Below are 19,832 nucleotides of genomic sequence, written 5' to 3'. Positions count from 1 at the left end.
AATTAGATGAGATTCCTTAGGACATGATTGAAACCGAGCACACAAACACACACTAAAATGAATGTCAGGTCTAGATGCAGTTAAATATAAAAGTGAGCCAATCATGCCTCTAAATAGCTTTTGATCAACATCTTTACCTTTTTTCATCCTTTTCCAACTTGATGGTGGAGCTCATAGGAGTTCCAATACTCTTCAAATCATCCATCTTGAATTTTTTTAGCATATCTTTGATGTACTTGGATTGATTAATGAAGATGCCACCATTGAGTTGCTTAATTTGTAGTCCAAGGAAAAAGGTAAGTTCACCCATCATGCTAATCTCAAATTCATTTTGCATCATCTTAGAGAAGCTTTTGTTTAGAGAAGCATTAGTAGCACCAAAAATAATGTCATCAACATAAATTTGAACGATAAGCATATCATGTTTATGTGTTTTTGTGAAGAGTGTGTTGTCTACTTTTCCTCTTTGAAAACCATTATCTAAAAGAAACTTACTAAGCCTCTCATACCAAGCTCGAGGGGCTTGCTTCAATCCATATAAAGCCTTAGTGAGTTTATAAACATGATTAGGAAATTCATAGTTTTCAAAACCTGGTGGTTGTTCAACATAAAATTCTTCATCAATATAACCATTCAAGAACGCACTCTTAACATCCATTTGATAGAGCATAAAATTTTTATAACATGCAAATGTACACAACATTCTAATGGCTTCAATTCTAGCAATCGGAGCAAAAGTCTCATCAAAATCAATACCTTCCTCTTGATTATATCCTTGAGCTACTAATCTAGCCTTATTTCTAATGACATGTCCTTTATCATCCATTTTGTTCTAAAAACCCACTTGGTACCAATGATAGAATGATTTCTAGGTCTAGGAACAAGTTTCCATACTTTATTTCTCTCAAATTGATTGAGTTCTTCTTGCATAGCAAGAATCCAACTCTCATCACTTTGAGCTTCATTATAAGACTTTGGTTCAAGTTGAGAAACAAATGCAACGTTACCAAAGTATTTTCGAAGTTGAGCTCTTGTCATCATCTTTTATGAAGGGCTATCAATTATGTCCTCCTTTGGATGATCTCTATGATATCTCCATTCTTAAGGTAGGTCATCATGATGTGGTTCATCAATTTGGAGTTCTTCAATATTGGGCAATACTTCTTGATCACCTTCTTGATCACCTTCTTGATCTTTCTCATTAGCATCTTTATTGTCAACATCATTCCCAATTGCACTTTGGGGCTCAATAGGTTGACTTTGTTGATTTTGAGTCTCATCCTTTCTTCTTCCAAAGATTTTACCTAGTTCATCATCATCACAAACAATCTTTCTTTCCAAGAAGTTGTTAGTTTCATCAAATATAACATGAATGGTTTCCTCAACTAACAAAGTTTTCCAATTAATGACTCTATAAGCTTTGCTATGCATTGAATATCCTAGAAAAATACCTTCATCTGATTTTACATCAAACTTTTTGAGGTTATCTTTCTTGTTGTTCAAAATATAACACTTACAACCAAATGCACGAAAGTAAGAAATGTTAGGCTTCCTCCCTTTCCATAATTCATAAGATGTTTTCTTTAATATTGGCCTAATCATTGCTCTATTCAAGATATATCAAGCAGTGTTTATGGCTTCTGCCCAAAAGTATTTTGGAAGACTATGTTCACTAAGCATTATTCTTGCCATTTCTTGTAAAGTTCTATTTTTCCTCTCTACAACTCCATTTTGTTGTGGGGTTCTAGGAGCTGAAAAGTTATGAAAAATGCCATTGTTTGAACAAAATTCATCAAAAGATTGGTTTTCAAACTCTCTCCCATGATCACTTCTAATGGAGGAAATGGGTAAGCCTTTTTCACTTTGTACTTTCTTACAAAAAGATATAAATACACTAAAAGTTTCATCCTTATGTGCAAGAAAATATGTCCATGTATACCTAGTGTAATCATCTACTATGACCAAAGTATATGCTTTACCTGTAACACCCCTCACCCGACTACAGTGTAGCCGAGCAAAGTGTGCTACATTCGGTGCCGAAGCACCCTATCTTATCTTACTTTATTCCTTTCATAATTTGATCTCATTATATTTTAATATTAATTATTTTTCGTCGGAGAAACCAGCGGAGTTTCCCCTATTTTATTACCAGTTGACGTATTTTACTATTTACCTGTTTGAAAATTTCAATAATATTTCCAAAATAAAATCTTATCCATGCTAATCATAATTATCTCATCAATCATTCTCATAATTTTCTCATATTTCAAATCTCATCCACACATTTCAATTTCATAATTATTTCCATTCATACTCAATTCATATGTAAACATTCTCAAATTCAATGAGCAAAATTTTCAAATTTCCTTAATTTACATAATTTACAAAATAATTACAAAATTTCATAATTTACATGATGTATAAACTAATTACATATGAAAGAGCTAATTTATTAAATTACATTACATTTCTATTAATTACCTGCTCATAATCTACATTATAATACAATATCTAGCATTTTATACTAAATACAAAATATGATCTATATGGGCCCTATCTACATGCATTGCTGAGGAGGTGACAACCTTGAATACTCCAGCCACTTCTGCAGATCTGGACTCCAAAAATCTTAGTCAAAGTACCTGCGCGAGGAAACAAATCCATCGCGCTAAGCATTGCTGCTTAGTGGTGCAATAATAGAACAAGAAAATAAAATATACAAATAAAGAAAGAACGAAGCATAATTTGAATATTTAAGAATCAATTTAATTTAATACAATGTGTCTAATATTAATTATCTTTTGTTCTAATTTGTTCCGCTTTGGAAGCGTTTAATTCCGAAATTCACAGGGATAATGTACAACATACAGAATTAATAAAAATACTCAGTTTATATTTATATGGCAATAGAAGGTACATTTAAAATATTTAGTTAAGTTATACCTATTTTTGCAACTCTTTTATCATTATACTTAACATTTTTTTTTTTTATGTGGTTTGGATCATTTCATAATTCTAACTAATTCTTTTGAAGTCTTATTAACTCATTTATTTGATTTCTAATATTTTTAATTACTAATAGTCTTAATTTATTTCAATAGATTACACTGCCCAAGTAACCTATGACAGTGACTAAAGCGATAACGGGTCGTTGGACACCGCGGTGCCTCGGGCGTCATACCATGGGACAGAACATCAACCACGTATCGATCGGTATGGCTAAAAAGCCATGATAACACATAATGAGGCATAAAAGCCATGAATGTTGGCATAAAGCCATGAATACGGGTATAAAGCCATGAATACGGGCATAGAGCTATGAATATAGGCATAAAGCCTTTTGCAGTACTGCTAAAATAATACCCTATTGGCATGCCAAACTATCCAATCTGACACACATGTCTAGGCAATACAAGGGCACATAATATCATTAAATATTAATATATTGTGTTTTATGAGTTTATTATTTCATGATAAATTTCAATTATAATTCATACATTCATTTGATCATTTATATGATCACAATTCACATTAATTATCCTTTTATATCATTGTGCTCAAAATACTTCTCCTCTCTACAATAATGAGAACTAATGTCTCATTCATACATTAATATGGTTCATTTATTCATTCATTATGTTATTCATATTGATCACAATTCTAAACAATGGTTCACATGTACTTGTACCATTGTATTCAAAACATTTTTCCTTTTCTCATTTATACATTCAAGAATCTACTTATGTAATTGCAAATTTTATATTTCAAGTTGAGTTATTAATATTTTATGAATTCCATTTGTGATGGGCATATAAGCCCTAACTATCTATTCACATCAATTAGGTGACTTATTTTTCATGTTTCAAGTAATCCATAAACATTTCATGGATTTCAAATTTATGGCCTTAATTCCTTTTTAACAATTTTGACTAGGATGCATAGTCTACATTTGTCATACAATTCTAAGCATTTAAGCTTAGAATTGGTTCTAGGTTTTCATCTTAATTTACTAATCATTTTGATTACTATTCACCTTACTAGTCAACCAAAATGTTGACTTTTTTATACTTAATGGATATATTAATTCTAATTACAACAAGATCCCACATTTTGAGTTTTACATTTGCTAGTATTAATTGCCAATTGCAATTTAAAATCCCCTAAATGCATTTCTAATTTCACATTTGAATTTCAAGTTTTTGTGTCACTATTCACCTCATTGGTCAACAAAAATGTTGACTTTTGGATAGAAAATAGGTACATTGGTTTTGACACTCCAAACATACCACATTTTGCATTTAAAACATGTTGGAAGTGATCACCATTACCATTTCTAAGCCTAACACTAAGTGGCAGAATTTTCAGTTTTTGTACCATAAGTTTACTGTTCTATTAGGGACTGTTACAGTGGAAATTTGAGGAAATGGTAAACATGAAAGTTGTTCCTTATTTTGTCTAGTTGAATTTCCTTTTTTGAATCACTCCATCTGGAGTTTTGTAGCTCCAGATATGGTCCAAAAACCACAGCTGGCCGGATTTCAATTCTGCAGAATTTACCAAATCTACAGTACCATGAACAGTGACTGCCACTGCCTTGTTGGATAGGTTCTGGTCATAATTTGGGGTAGATTTCTTCATGAAAGTTGTTTTTCTATGTCTTATCTTGTTTCTGTAAAAATTTCAGGTCAATTGACCATTTCTACAGTGAGTTATGGCCACTGTTCATTTGGTCATTCTGCAGAATTGGCTTATAGGGTACCCGGATTGGGGACAACTTTTGGTCCACTTGCTTTGGTCTTTTGGGCATGGTTTCTTCAGAAAAAATGTGCCATTATAAGTCTAGTTTCATTTCCAATTGGCCAAACACCAATTGAACCTACACAGACAAAGTTATGGCTGTCCAAGTGGGCTGGGATCACAGCCACCTATTTCTTGTCACTAGGCAGCCTATCAATTCAGTGTGTAACACTCTAATGCACTTCAATTTATGGTCAACTTCCCTCAAATGGTCATTAATTGACCATTAAAATGTTCACTCACCATTTCACAAGCAAAGTCCAAGTTTCTCTCCAAAACCCTAACCCTAATTGACCAAGCCTCCAATTCATGCATCCCACTCCTAATTTGCTATACTAATCATATAATTTATAAGAGGAGCAGCAATATGTCACTTTAAACCAAAGATTTCTCCTAACCCTAACTCATGTCAAGGCTGCCAAAACTTCATGGAATATAACCATGCTTCATTAATTCAAATTTTGTCAAATTTTTAACTTAACTTAGCTCAAATTCATGATTAGAAAGATGTAAAAGCAAAAGTTATGGCACTAACCTCTTTGGTGATTTTCTAAGCTTGTTCACACCTCACTTTCTTCCACTTTCTCTTCTTCTAATTGCTGCCCAAGTCTTGCTCTAGTGGTAAGGGAAATTTTTAGTGAAGGGAGGACAAGGTTTTGAGGTGGTTTGAAGTGGGAAATGAAGCTTAAGGGAGCTTTAATGGTGGAACCTCTTCTCTCTCTCTCTCTCAACGTTTTTTAGGCTGCCCAAAGGTTGAAGATGCAGATTGGTTTTTCAAATTTTTGGTCACTTTTATCTCTTTTAATGAGTTTAACAAATTGTGATTGGTGGATAGGTTTTTAATGACATCATATGATGTCATTATTAGGTATTTTCTTTCATTTTCTTTTCTTTTCATCTCTACTCATTTTCAATTTAATTTTTAGTAATGTTTATTCATATTTTATGTCATAATAATTATTTACTCAACTGGACAAGTCAGCCAAAAATCACCTCTGAAGGCGAAATGACCAAAATGCCCTCCGTTTGGCTTAACGGGTCAAAATTGTCTGTACCGATTGAAAAATTTTTCTAAATATTTTCTTGGCATTATAATGCTATAGGAACCTCAATGACCCTTCTCTGGAGTCCCAAAAATTATTTTATGAATTTTTCCTCGGGTCTAGGGCTCCTCGTTGCAAGAACCGCAACTTCCCTCTGGTTACCCATCGCTTAGGCACCGGCTCGTTTAACTTGGTTGTATTTTATTTCTAAAATTTTTCCTAAATTTTTCTTATTAATATTTGAGTTAATTATGGTTCCTGACTTTAGTCTAATTATTTTTCCAGACGTTCTAACTGTCCGGACCGTCACCGGTCACCGGAACAGTAGAATGTACGGAGTTGCTACCGGGAGGGTGTTACAACTCTTCCCCTCTAATTTAAATTTCGTCCTCAAAATTTACTGGGTGTTTTAGGTTCTGAGATAATTCTTTTACCTTTCTATTACTCCATCTGTCTACTTCTTTTGTATATATGGTACTATTTAGTTTTTTTTTTTTCTTTTTGAATTTATTATTATACACTTAGGCATATCATAAGGGAAAGATACTTTACCTCAAATTCACATTTGGGGCTTCTTGTTCCTCTCCGACTTGGGTGACATTACTGTTGTACTTGGTCCTTCCACGACCTCTGTCTGGGTCCGTGGTAAATTCCTCTTAGGACAATCTTTCAGACGATGGTCTATGGCCCCACATCTATAACAGGCTCCAGTCAATCCCCTACATTCACCTTTATGCCACTTGTTACAATGGCCACATTTTCTTGCTAATCCTGGCGCACTCACTACTTGTGTTTCTGGTTGATCTCTTCTGGGTCTAGATCTCCTACTTTGATCAGATGTCTGACTTAACTGTTCTCTCGGCCTCTTATTACTAGATTGTCCAAATTTCCTCTTTTGCTGATCACCACTCCTCTTTTGTTCCTCTTTATGAACACAGCTAATATATTTCTTTCTGAACTCTATCAGAAAGAATTCCCAAGTTACGTCAGCTGGTGGCACTACCTTGGTTACGACATCCCACCATCGATATGCAGCTTCTTATAACAATGAAACTGCACACTCCAAACTCGCTACGGTGTGCAATGGAGTCTTTGCAAGACTCTTTCAGTCCTTTCTAACCAATACTCAGCCGCTGCAGAATCGTCTTCCTTTCTACCATTGAAATCTACAGCTCCATATTTCCTAATTTTTCCTAGAGGTGATTTTCGCTGAGGCAGTGGTGGAATAACCCCAGTCATCTGTTGAAAGAATTCAGTCATCTGCTCAAACAAGGCCTGTTGGGGTTGTGCAGGCACCTCTTGCACTGGTGAAGCAGGATCTCCCCAATTTTCAATATCATTCCCAATCGAGATACGGCTTACTACTTCTTCTTCTATTGCCCTCTGCGATTCTGAGTCCATACCTTAACCTAAAATAACCACGAAAATAGATCTGCATTAGTTTCACCTCGACTCATGTGAATGCAATGCATGTCATGCACACAATCTTATTTTATCTATCTATGCCTAGGAACGCCTAAACCGCGCTCTGATACTAATAAATGTAACACCCCTCACCCGACTACAGTGTAGCCGAGCAAAGTGTGCTACATTCGGTGCCGGAGCACCCTATCTTATCTTACTTTATTCCTTTCATAATTTGATCTCATTATATTTTAATATTAATTATTTTTCGTCGGAGAAACCAGTGGAGTTTCCCCTATTTTATTACCAGTTGACGTATTTTACTATTTGCCTGTTTGAAAATTTCAATAATATTTCCAAAATAAAATCTTATCCATGCTAATCATAATTATCTCATCAATCATTCTCATAATTTTCTCATATTTCAAATCTCATCCATACATTTCAATTTCATAATCATTTCCATACATTTCCATTCATACTCAATTCATATGTAAACATTCTCAAATTCAATGAGCAAAATTTTCAAATTTCCTTAATTTACATAATTTACAAAATAATTACAAAATTTCATAATTTACATGATGTATAAACTAATTACATATGAAAGAGCTAATTTATTAAATTACATTACATTTCTATTAATTACCTGCTCATAATCTACATTATAATACAATATCTAGCATTTTATACTAAATACAAATATGATCTATATGGGCCCTATCTACATGCATTGCTGAGGAGGTGACAACCTTGAATACTCCGACTTCGCAGATCTGGACTCCAAAAATCTTAGTCAAAGTACCTGCGCGAGGAAACAAATCCATCGCGCTAAGCATTGTTGCTTAGTGGTGCAATAATAGAACAAGAAAATAAAATATACAAATAAAGAAAGAACGAAGCATAATTTGAATATTTAAGAATCAATTTAATTTAATACAATGTGTCTAATATTAATTATCTTTTGTTCTAATTTATTCCGCTTTGGAAGCGTTTAATTCCGAAATTCACAGGGATAATGTACAACATACAGAATTAATGAAAATACTCAGTTTATATTTATATGGCAATAGAAGGTACATTTAAAATATTTAGTTAAGTTATACCTATTTTTGCAACTCTTTTATCATTATACTTAACATTTTTTTTTATGTGGTTTGGATCATTTCATAATTCTAACTAATTCTTTTGAAGTCTTATTAACTCATTTATTTGATTTCTAATATTTTTAATTACTAATAGTCTTAATTTATTTCAATAGATTACACTGCCCAAGTAACCTACGACAGGCTGACTAAACTGGATAACGGGTCGTTGGCACTGGACACCGCAGTGCCTCGGGCCGTCATACCATGGGACGCAGAACGTCAACCACGTATGCAGTTAGTATGGCTAAAAAGCCATGATAACACATAATGAGGCATAAAAGCCATGAATGTTGGCATAAAGCCATGAATACGGGCATAAAGCCATGAATACGGGCATAGAGCTATGAATATAGGCATAAAGCCTTTTGCAGTACTGCTAAAATAATACCCTATTGGCATGCCAAACTATCCAATCTGACACACATGTCTAGGCAATACAAGGGCACATAATATCATTAAATATTAATATATTGTGTTTTATGAGTTTATTATTTCATGATAAATTTCAATTATAATTCATACATTCATTTGATCATTTATATGATCACAATTCACATTAATTATCCTTTTATATCATTGTGCTCAAAATACTTCTCCTCTCTACAATAATGAGAACTAATGTCTCATTCATACATTAATATGGTTCATTTATTCATTCATTATGTTATTCATATTGATCTCAATTCTAAACAATGGTTCACATGTACTTGTACCATTGTATTCAAAACATTTTTCCTTTTCTCATTTATACATTCAAGAATCTACTTATGTAATTGCAAATTTTATATTTCAAGTTGAGTTATTAATATTTTATGAATTCCATTTGTGATGGGCATATAAGCCCTAACTATCTATTCACATCAATTAGGTGACTTATTTTTCATGTTTCAAGTAATCCATAAACATTTCATGGATTTCAAATTTATGGCCTTAATTCCTTTTTAACAATTTTGACTAGGATGCATAGTCTACATTTGTCATACAATTCTAAGCATTTAAGCTTAGAATTGGGTCTAAGTTTTTATCTTAATTTACTAATCATTTTGATTACTATTCACCTTACTAGTCAATCAAAATGTTGACTTTTTTATATTTAATGGATATTTTAATTCTAATTACACCAAGATCCCACATTTTGAGTTTTACATTTGCTAGTATTAATTGCCAATTGCAATTTAAAATCCCCTAAATGCATTTCTAATTTCACATTTGAATTTCAAGTTTTTGTGTCACTATTCACCTCATTGATCAACAAAAATGTTGACTTTTGGATAGAAAATAGGTACATTGGTTTTGACACTCCAAACATACCACATTTTGCATTTAAAACTTGTTGGAAGTGATCACCATTACCATTTCTAAGCCTAACACTAAGTGGCAGAATTTTCAGTTTTTGTACCATAAGTTTACTGTTCTATTAGGGACTGTTACAGTGGAAATTTGAGGAAATGGTAAACATGAAAGTTGTTCCTTATTTTGTCTAGTTGAATTTCCTTTTTTGAATCACTCCATCTGGAGTTTTGTAGCTCCAGATATGGTCCAAAAACCACAGCTGGCCGGATTTCAATTCTACAGAATTTACCAAATCTACAGTACCATGAACAGTGACTGCCACTGCCTTGTTGGATAGGTTCTGGTCATAATTTGGGGTAGGTTTCTTCATGAAAGTTGTTTTTCTATGTCTTATCTTGTTTCTGTAAAAATTTCAGGTCAATTGACCATTTCTACAGTGAGTTATGGCCACTGTTCATTTGGTCATTCTGCAGAATTGGCTTACAGGGTACCCGGATTGGGGACAACTTTTGGTCCACTTGCTTTGGTCTTTTGGGCATGGTTTCTTCAGAAAAAATGTGCCATTATAAGTCTAGTTTCATGTCCAATTGTCCAAACACCAATTGAACCTACAAAGCCAAAGTTATGGCTATCCAAGTGGGCTGGGATCACAGCCACCCTGCTGCTGTCACTAGGCAGCCTATCAATTCAGTGTGTAACACTCTAATGCACTTCAATTTATGGTCAACTTCCCTCAAATGGTCATTAATTGACCATTAAAATGTTTACTCACCATTTCACAAGCAAAGTCCAAGTTTCTCTCCAAAACCCTAACCCTAATTGACCAAGCCTCTAATTCATGCATCCCACTCCTAATTTGCTATACTAATCATATAATTTATAAGAGGGGCAGCAATATGTCACTTTAAACCAAAGATTTCTCCTAACCCTAACTCATTTCAAGGCTGCCAAAACTTCATGGAATATAACCATGCTTCATTAATTCAATTTTTGTCAAATTTTTAACTTAACTTAGCTCAAATTCATGATTAGAAAGATGTAAAAGCAAAGGTTATGGCACTAACCTCTTTGGTGATTTTCTAAGCTTGTTCACACCTCACTTTCTTCCACTTTCTCTTCTTTTAATTGCTGCCCAAGTCTTGCTCTAGTGGTAAGGGAAATTTTTAGTGAAGGGAGGACAAGGTTTTGAGGTGGTTTGAAGTGGGAAATGAAGCTTAAGGGAGCTTTAATAGTGGAACCTCTTCTCTCTCTCTCTCTCAACGTTTTTTAGGCTGCCCAAAGGTTGAAGATGCAGATTGGTTTTTCAAATTTTTGGTCACTTTTATCTCTTTTAATGAGTTTAACAAATTGTGATTGGTGGATAGGTTTTTAATGACATCATATGATGTCATTATTAGGTATTTTCTTTCATTTTCTTTTCTTTTCATCTCTACTCATTTTCAATTTAATTTTTAGTAATGTTTATTCATATTTTATGTCATAATAATTATTTACTCAACAGGACAAGTCGGCCAAAAATCACCTCTGAAGGCGAAATGACCAAAATGCCCTCCGTTTGGCTTAACGGGTCAAAATTGTCTGTACCGATTGAAAAATTTTTCTAAATATTTTCTTAGCATTCTAATGCCATAGGAACCTCAATGACCCTTCTCTGGAGTCCAAAAAATTATTTTATGAATTTTTCCCCTGGTCTAGGGCTCCTCGTTTCGAGAACCGCAACTTCCCTCTGGTTACCCATCGCTTGGGCACCGACTCGTTTAACTTGGTTGTATTTTATTTCTAAAATTTTTCCTAAATTTTTCTTATTAATATTTGAGTTAATTATGGTTCCTGACTTTAGTCTAATTATTTTTCCAGACGTTCTAACTGTCCGAACAGTCACCGGTCACCGGAACAGTAGAATGTACGGAGTTGCTACCGGGAGGATGTTACATTACCACCAAGACTAATAGGTGTAATAGGACCAAACAAATCAAGATGTAATAACTCAAGAGGTCTAGATGTTGAAACAACATTCTTTGATTTGAAAGAAACTTTGGTTTGTTTCCTAAGAGAACAAGGCTTGCAAACATGGTCTTTTTCAAAGTTAATTTTTGGCAAACCTTTAACAAGGTCATATCTTAAAAGTTTTGAAATCACATGCATACTAGCATGACCAAGTCTTCTATGCCACAACCAAATATCTTCTTCAAGAGATACAAGACATCTTTCATTTCCATTTTCAATAATATTCAAATCAAGCAAATATACATTTTCACTTCTAGGTGCAATGAATAATGTATGATCATTATGCAAACTTCTAATCTCACAATGTGTAGAATTAAAAATAACTTTGTAACCTTTATCACATAGTTGACTTACACTAAGAAGATTGAATTTCAAACCTTCAACTAATGCGACATCCTTTATGCTTGGATTTTTCCCAATAGAGCCACTTCCAATGATGTAAGCTTTGCCTTTGTCACCAAATCTCACATGTCCACCACTTTTCAAGGTAAGGTTTGAGAATTTTTCTTTGTCTCCAGTCATGTGTCTTGAACAAGCATTATCATCATACCATTGTTCACACTCTTGCTTGCTTCTAAGACATACCTGAAATTTATTGACTATTTCTTAGGTACCCAAGCAAGTTTGGGTCCTTGAGGGTTAGAGACATTAGGAATTGTTCCTTTAGGCACCCATATCCTTTTTACTTTTGAGGAACCTTTCCTTATGGGACAATGACTAACCATATGACCATTTTGGTTACAATAAAAGCAAATGACATTTGATAATGAATGAGATAAAGCTTTTACAAAGAAATTTTTATATTTTCCATAGTGCATGAATCCATCATTATCAAGACCAGATTTTTGATTTGATAATCTTTGAGAACCAAGTAACGTATCAAGAATTTGTGTGCCATTTGTGAATTTAGCTAAATCATTTGTCAAAGATTCCACCTTAGTTTCTAAAATCCTATTTTTCTCAATGATTTTTTCACAAGCAATTTTTGAATCTTCTAACTCCTTATTCAGCTCATCAAACAAGAGCATTTGATTTTTATAAAACTTATTTTCTTGTACAATAATGCTCATAGAATCATTTTCAGCTCTTAAGGAAGCAATTTCTTTGTTTAAAGCAGAACATTTTTTCTTATAAACTTTGTATTCTTCATATAATTTGGCAAATGCATCTTCATAATCCTCAATACTAAGAGAGTCAGAATTATTTACCTCAGTGTTGATTTCTCTTTGTTGGGAACTTTCTGGTTTATCCTCTTCTAGAGCCATGAGACAAATGTGTGCAACCTCCTCGTCACTAGAGTTATCACTTGAGGAATCATCACTATCCATCCAGCTAGCAACCAAGGCTTTCTTGCTCTTGTCCTTTGAATTCTTCTTTTTCAGTTTAGGACAATTTGGCTTGATGTGACCAGGTTTGTTGCATTCAAAGCATTTAATCTCACTTTGATCCTTGCTTGTTTCACCTTTGGGAGAATACTTCTTTAGGAATTTCTTATATTTCTAACCTCCCTTTTTGAATGCTTTCCTGAATCTTCTTATAATCATGGCAAGATCATCTTCATCACTTGAACTATTGGAGCTGTCACTTGAGGTAGCCTTAAAAGCTATAGTTTTCCTTAATTCATCCTCTTGGCTTGACTTTAAAGAAATTCCTCTCTTTTTCTTTTCATCATCTACATTGCTCTTGCTCTTGTCATAAAGCATTTCATGAGCAATAAAAGAACCAATAAGCTCATCATAAGTGAATTTGGAGAAATCTTTGGTGTCAAAGATCACTGTAACTTTTGTTTCCCACGATTTAGGTAGTGACCTCAAGACTTTCTTGACTAACTCTTCTTCAGTGAATTCTTTTTCAAGAGCTTTAAGAACATTCACCAGATCAGTAAATCTTGTGCTCATTTCTGAAATGGTTTCTCCAGGTTTCATCTCAAATAGTTCATATTCCCGGACAAGCCTATTTGCTTTTGATTCCTTGACTTGATTAGTCCCATCATATGTGACTTCAAGTTTATCCCACACTTCTTTTACAGATGTACAACCTGAAATACGATTATACTCAGTTGCATCAAGTGCACAATGAAGAATGTTTAAAGCTTTAGCATTTGAAGAAACTTTCTTCCAATCAAGTTCATTATATTCATCTTCTAGTTTTTCTCTATAACCATCAGCATGCAATTCTAATGGAATTTCAGGACCTTTAACAATTCTTTGCCATGCTTCAATATCAACAGATTGAATAAAGTTTCCCATCCTCACTTTCCAGAAAGAATAATTAGAACCATTAAACAAAGGTGGTTTAGTGATAGAGTGTCCTTCAGCTAAAGGTGCAAGGATACCAGCTGTATTAGATGTGCCAGCCATTGTGGGATCTCTCTAAGGAGTTTAAACCTCATGCAAGAGAGACAAGCTTTGATACCAATTTGTTGTCCCAAAGAAAGTGACCAAGAGGGGGGTGAATTGAACACTTTAGACAATTTTTCAGTCCTTGCTCAAGACTTAATGAAAAATTAAGGCTTTGCACTTTTATGTATGTGTATAACTCTGTTCCTAGGATGTAATTTAAGTAATCAATCAAGTTATGCACAAATACTAGCTCATACACAAAATAATTACTTAATATCAAGTGTATTTTCTCACATAAAACTCAAAGTTTGCAAGTTTAATTGTTTAACCTCAGTATTAACTCAATAAAACAAATTCTCAACACATTCAATATATAATCACAGAATCAAAGTGCTGAAAATTAAAGAGTTAAGGGAAGAAGAGAATCAAACACAATGTTTATAGTGGTTCGGCTCTTTTAGCCTACATCCACTCTTCCCAAAGTCCCACTTTGAGAGTCACTCCACTATTTGATCTTTTCAACAGGCAAGATTCAAAGCCTTTACAATCTCAGCAAGCTTCCCAGGTGCTTGAGGACCTTTACAACGTCTTTGCTTCCCATAAAAGACCACAAGCTTCACAAGGTGCTTGAAAACCTCCCACAAGCTTCACAAGGTGCTTGAAAACCTTCCACCAGTGTGTTCTCACACTTACATAACCTTAAATAGGTTTTGGTGTAGAAGAAATCACTCTCAATAACTCTCAGATATAGAATTTAATGCTAGAAGATTGAGAGAGAAGATTTGCCACTCAAGCTCAAGAGTAATTGAATGAAAGCTTTAAAAATACCACAATAAATTTACTATGAATAAGAGCACTTTAATTAGTTAGAATTGTAGTAAATGATGCCTTTTATAGGTGCTTTTCATTGCTAAAAACGTCTGCTGGAGAGTGTGTCTAACGACTCTTTAATTTTCAAAAAACTAGTCGTTATTGCTTAGAAAGTCGTGCAGCAAAGTTGAGTTAGGTCAGATCATAAAAATAGTTAACTAAAATTTTCACCGGTTAACTAGTTTTGTAAGACAGAGAATTTTAGACATCAAAACTAGTTAACTAATTTTCGCAACGGGTTAACTAATTTCGCTACTGTCTGACTTAAACTTTGAAATTTTGAGTTTTTGAAGAAAGGTTGTAAAAATTATTTTGACCATTCAAAAACCTTAGAAATGATATAAAAACACTTTCTAAACTCTTAAATCTAAAAAAAATTTTGATTTTAGGTCTTAAATGGCATAAATTCTCCAATCTTATACAATGGACCTAAGAACTTAATTTATATCCTATTTCTTCATGGACTTTGATTCGTCTTGTGTTATACAAGATTATAAACTCCTTTTATATCAGCCATGTCAATAGAATAGTCCTTCCATCAGTGTCTTTGCATATCATGACCTATAAAATCACTTCAAATACTTATACACAAAAGGTTAATGTATATTTCATTAAGTTTTGTTATCATCAAAATCAAGCTCATTTTAGCTTACAGGGCCTACACAGTTGATCAAGGAGAAGAAGTACTTGCTTGTATTGGATGATGTGTGGAATGATAGTTGCAGTAAATGGGATGTTCTTCGGGTTCCTTTCTATGCTGGGGCTAGTGGAAGTAAGATCATAGCCACTACCAAAAGTGAAGTGGTTTCTTCACTTATGGCTGTGGGCACAATTCCTGCCTATAGTTAAAGGGTTTATCAGAGAGTGAAGGCTGGTCATTGTTTAAAAGCCGTGCATTTGGACGCTCAAGTTCTAATGTGCCTTAAAATTTATTGAAAATGGGCAAGAATATTGTGAACAAATACCAGGGATTACCTTTAGCTTTAAGGGCTCTGAGTGATCTACTAAGGGCTGTTACTCATGAAAATGAATGGGATATTGTCTCAAAAAGTGAAATATGGGAGTTACCAGAAGACAAGATTGATATTTTGCAGACATTAAAATCGAGTTATCAACATCTGCCAAGTCATCTGAAACAGTGTTTTGGTTATTGTTCAATCTTCCCAAGAGATCATGTATACAAGAAAGAAAGTGTAGTTCTGTTGAGGATGGCACAAAGGCTTATCCAGCCTAAGGAAGTAAAGAAAATGGAAGACGCAGGAAACGATGCTTTCGATAGTCTTCTATCCGGGTCATTCTTTCACTTCTCCCATGTTGATCCTTTGGATGATCAACCAAGGTATAAAATGCATGGTCTTATTCATGATCTATCATAGTTGGTAACTCAAGGCGATTGTGTTACAATAAAGGCAAACACAGTATGCTTCTAAAAAGGTTCATCAAATCTCTATTTTATGTGATACTCCTCAGCCAATAGATTTTGCAACTTTAAGCGAATCTAAAACAGTGCGTAGTTTGCTATTTTTTGGTGGGTATAGACACAACATCAAGAAAATCCCTCAAGAATTATTCTTCAACTTGAAATCTTTATGTGCATTGGATTTGAGTCATATTTGCATCGCTGAGTTGCCAAATTCAATTGGGAATTCAAAGCATTTGCGATTTCTTGACCTCTCTTGGACCTGTATCCAGAAACTGCCTGAAACTATTGGAGGTCTATGCAAGCTACAGACATTGAACTTAATAAAATGCCTTGAGCTCCGCACTTTACTAAACACCGGGAGTAGCTTGATTAATTTGCGGCATTTCAAGATTTCCTATAGCACAGCTTTACTAAGGATACTTCCATTCACTGATCGAAGGCTTCTAGACTTGCCAAAATGCATAAAAAACAATATTAATGTTCGTGATATTGATATTTCTATTTGAACAAGCTTTCAGAACATACTACCTTTTGCTAAAAAACATTCTTGTCTAGATTATCTCTCTCGAATGATTTCTTTACCACTAGGGATGGGAAAGTTAAAACACATCCAAACATTATTGCATTTTGTTTTAAGTAAATAAGATTGGATATGGAGTGGAACAATTAAACAGTATGGTAGATCTTAGAGGATCACTTTGTATTTCAAAGCTTGAGAATGTGACACCTACTGTAAAGGCCAAGAAAGCTGATCTAAAAAGCAAGCATGAGCTTCACAAATTGGCACTCCAATGGAGTGAAGAAATTCTATATAGTGTGTGGAATGAGATGCTGGCAGGGCAGGTAATTGAATACTTTCATCATCACAAGAATCTTAAAGGCTTAAGGATTTCTAACTATGCCGACGGAGGTTACCCAGTTGGTTGAATTGTGTTTCACTCTCTAATTTAGTCTCCATTTGCTTGTTCAATTGTCAAAAGTGTGAAACTCTTCCACCGTTGTGGCAATTTCCATCACTCAAAGACCTAAAAATCCATGGATTTCATGGTTTGACACAAATAGGTCATGATTTATATGGCGAGAGAGGTGTTTTGGGATTCCCATTTCTAGAAAAGCTTCAAATAAAGGATATGCCTAATTTGGAGAATTGGTCAGGAGTAGAGACAGGTTAACTTCCTTGACTTCATGAACATAATGTGTGGGATTGTCCAAAAATCAATGAGTTGCCAAACCTCCCATGCACACTTACAGTTTTGGAAATAGCCAATTTTAAGGGATTTGATTTTGTTCCAACTATCTATTCAATCCAAAACCTAATGCTGGACCAGTGCAATGATGAGATATTAAATTCATTGGCTTGCTTCACATCTCTATCCTCTTTGAATATTTCTTTCTTTTTCAGGATGGAATATCTTCCTGATAGTCTACTTCAACACCTAGCATCACTTAAACTAAAACTCATCGATTGTGATAAGCTGAGATTGTTGACTCAGGAGAAAACTTTATGGAAGTTTATTTCACTAGAACACCTGATTATTTGTAGCTGTCCTCAACTAGCATATTGAAAGATGAGGTTCTGCCCACCAATCTCAAGTCTCTCCAATTAGTATCTTGTTCAAATTTGAGAGCCCTACCAGAAGAAATGGAGAATCTCCTGTGTAACGCCTTTGGCCCATCCCATACTGAGCCTCACGGTTTTGTCTCATAGGTGGAATCGAAAACTTCCCAGGAGGTCACATATCCTAGCATTTCTCTCAAGTGAGCACACTTAACCACGAAGTTCTTCTAACTCTACAGGCCATTCTACCAAAAGGCGCCTCTAGTGATTAGTTTTTCCCATTTCAATGTATGATATTCCTATGCCCTGCATTCCATTACCCTAGGTAGCCTCGCCATCCTAGAAGCCTGCCGAGAGTTTACTCTCTTATCCCACTCTCCGACCTTATTGGACCGCTTTCCCGAGGTGGGGTAGTCACGGGCCTACCAGCTTCTGCCTGGTTCAACCTCAAACCACATATCTACTAGAGGGGATTTGGCTCTGATACTATCTGTAACGCCCCTGCTCTAACCACTAAAGGAATTGTCCGCTTTGGCTCACCCCATCCTGAGCCTCACAGTTTTATCCCATAGGTGGAATGGAGAACTTCCCAAAGGTCACCCATCCTAACATTTCTCTCAAGCGAGAGAGCTTAACCCCGGATTTCTTCCAACTCTCCAGGCCATTCCACCAAAAGGCACCTCTAGTAATTAGTTTCCCTCATTTCAATGTATGATTCGATTCATTCCTGTGTCCCGCATTCCACTACCCTAGGTAGCCTTGCCATCTTAGAAGCATGCCTGGAGTTTACTCTCTTATGCCACTCCCCACCTTCATTGGACCACTTTCCCGGGTCGGGTCATCACATCCTGGCTCTTAAATTTCCAGAAGGATGGAATTGTTTGCAACTTGATTCCTTGCCTGAAAGCAAGATGCCTATGAACCTTCAACTATTCTGGGTAAGAAAATGTTCAAGTCTTCATGAATGTTATCAACCTGGAGGAGAAGATTGGGAAAAGATATGCCATATTCCCAACATAAGAATTGACTTGGAATGGATTCAACAGAATTGAGTATACAGCAGGAAGACCCTTGCTGTTGATTTTTTATTTCTATATTTTTATTTTTATTTTTATTTTTGGGTTCATTCACAGAGAAAAGAAATATTTGTATTCAGATTTTTTCTTACTTTAACTCTTAATAAAAATTTCCACCCGCTGAACAAACAAGAAATGCAGCTGATGTGGAATAATTCCAACTCAAGCAGTACTCTTAATTTTCAGCCAATACATGAGAAAATCAAGCTGGTAATGAGAAAAGGGAGTGCTTATTATGTGGTACATAACTGCGAAATGCACCCAAGAGAGAGAGAGTTCTTATCCAAGTTAAAGAAAAATAAATGAAGGATTATGAGAAAATATATTTTTTGATACGTTAATCAACTAGGACTATTATTCTTGTTAGCTTTTCTGTTTAGGTAGTATTAAAATTGACCATTTGTTCTTAACTGTTCTCCAGTCACTCTAGGATTTCATAAGCTAAAATGTGAATTCAGAAAGCACTATCTGATCACTTGTTTGTTTTAAAGATAGTAAAATCCTATACCTAAATTTAAGCAGAATTAGGTGCCTTATGCATTCTGAGACACTTGAGTTTCTAGAAAATTATAGTACTCTTGATCTTGTACTGTAGGTTGTGTATGCTCAAATTTGAACAAATGTCTACTTGTTTCTGAATTGAGAAATTCCAATCTTATTATGTCCATTACTCTAATTACTTGGTCTTTTATCCTTTTAAGCCACAGTGTAGGCAAGTATTTGCTTGTTTCCTAATTTGTTGAACAGATTCATCTGTTGCTTGTTGATCTACAGAAGTCTCAACTCTCAGTTGTTGATGCCTCATGAATGGGAGATGAGTAGAAAGCCAAATGAAACTTGTGATGAGGCTCTATCTAAACCCACCGATTCT

The 19,832-nt window shown here is 34.6% G+C and overlaps 1 protein-coding gene and 1 pseudogene across 1 annotated transcript; one reads left to right on the top strand and one right to left on the bottom strand.

Moving 5' to 3' along the window:
- Window positions 1–1,101: 1,101 nt before the first annotated feature.
- On the bottom strand, window positions 1,102–14,052 carry LOC131179481 (uncharacterized). The gene is made up of 4 exons (XM_058146336.1): window positions 13,197–14,052; window positions 12,481–13,154; window positions 12,047–12,277; window positions 1,102–1,512 (listed from the first exon to the last, which is right to left on the bottom strand). Exons 1-4 carry the CDS (start codon window positions 14,050–14,052, stop codon window positions 1,102–1,104), a joined length of 2,172 nt encoding a protein of 723 aa, XP_058002319.1.
- Window positions 14,053–14,915: 863 nt separating this feature from the next.
- On the top strand, window positions 14,916–16,971 carry LOC110654256 (putative disease resistance protein RGA3; annotated as a pseudogene).
- The last annotated feature ends 2,861 nt before the right edge of the window (window positions 16,972–19,832 follow it).

Source organism: Hevea brasiliensis, chromosome 4 (genome assembly GCF_030052815.1).
Source record: "Hevea brasiliensis isolate MT/VB/25A 57/8 chromosome 4, ASM3005281v1, whole genome shotgun sequence".
In the NCBI taxonomy this organism is placed as follows: Eukaryota; Viridiplantae; Streptophyta; class Magnoliopsida; order Malpighiales; family Euphorbiaceae; genus Hevea; species Hevea brasiliensis.
This window is presented reverse-complemented; position numbering and strand designations above follow the sequence as displayed.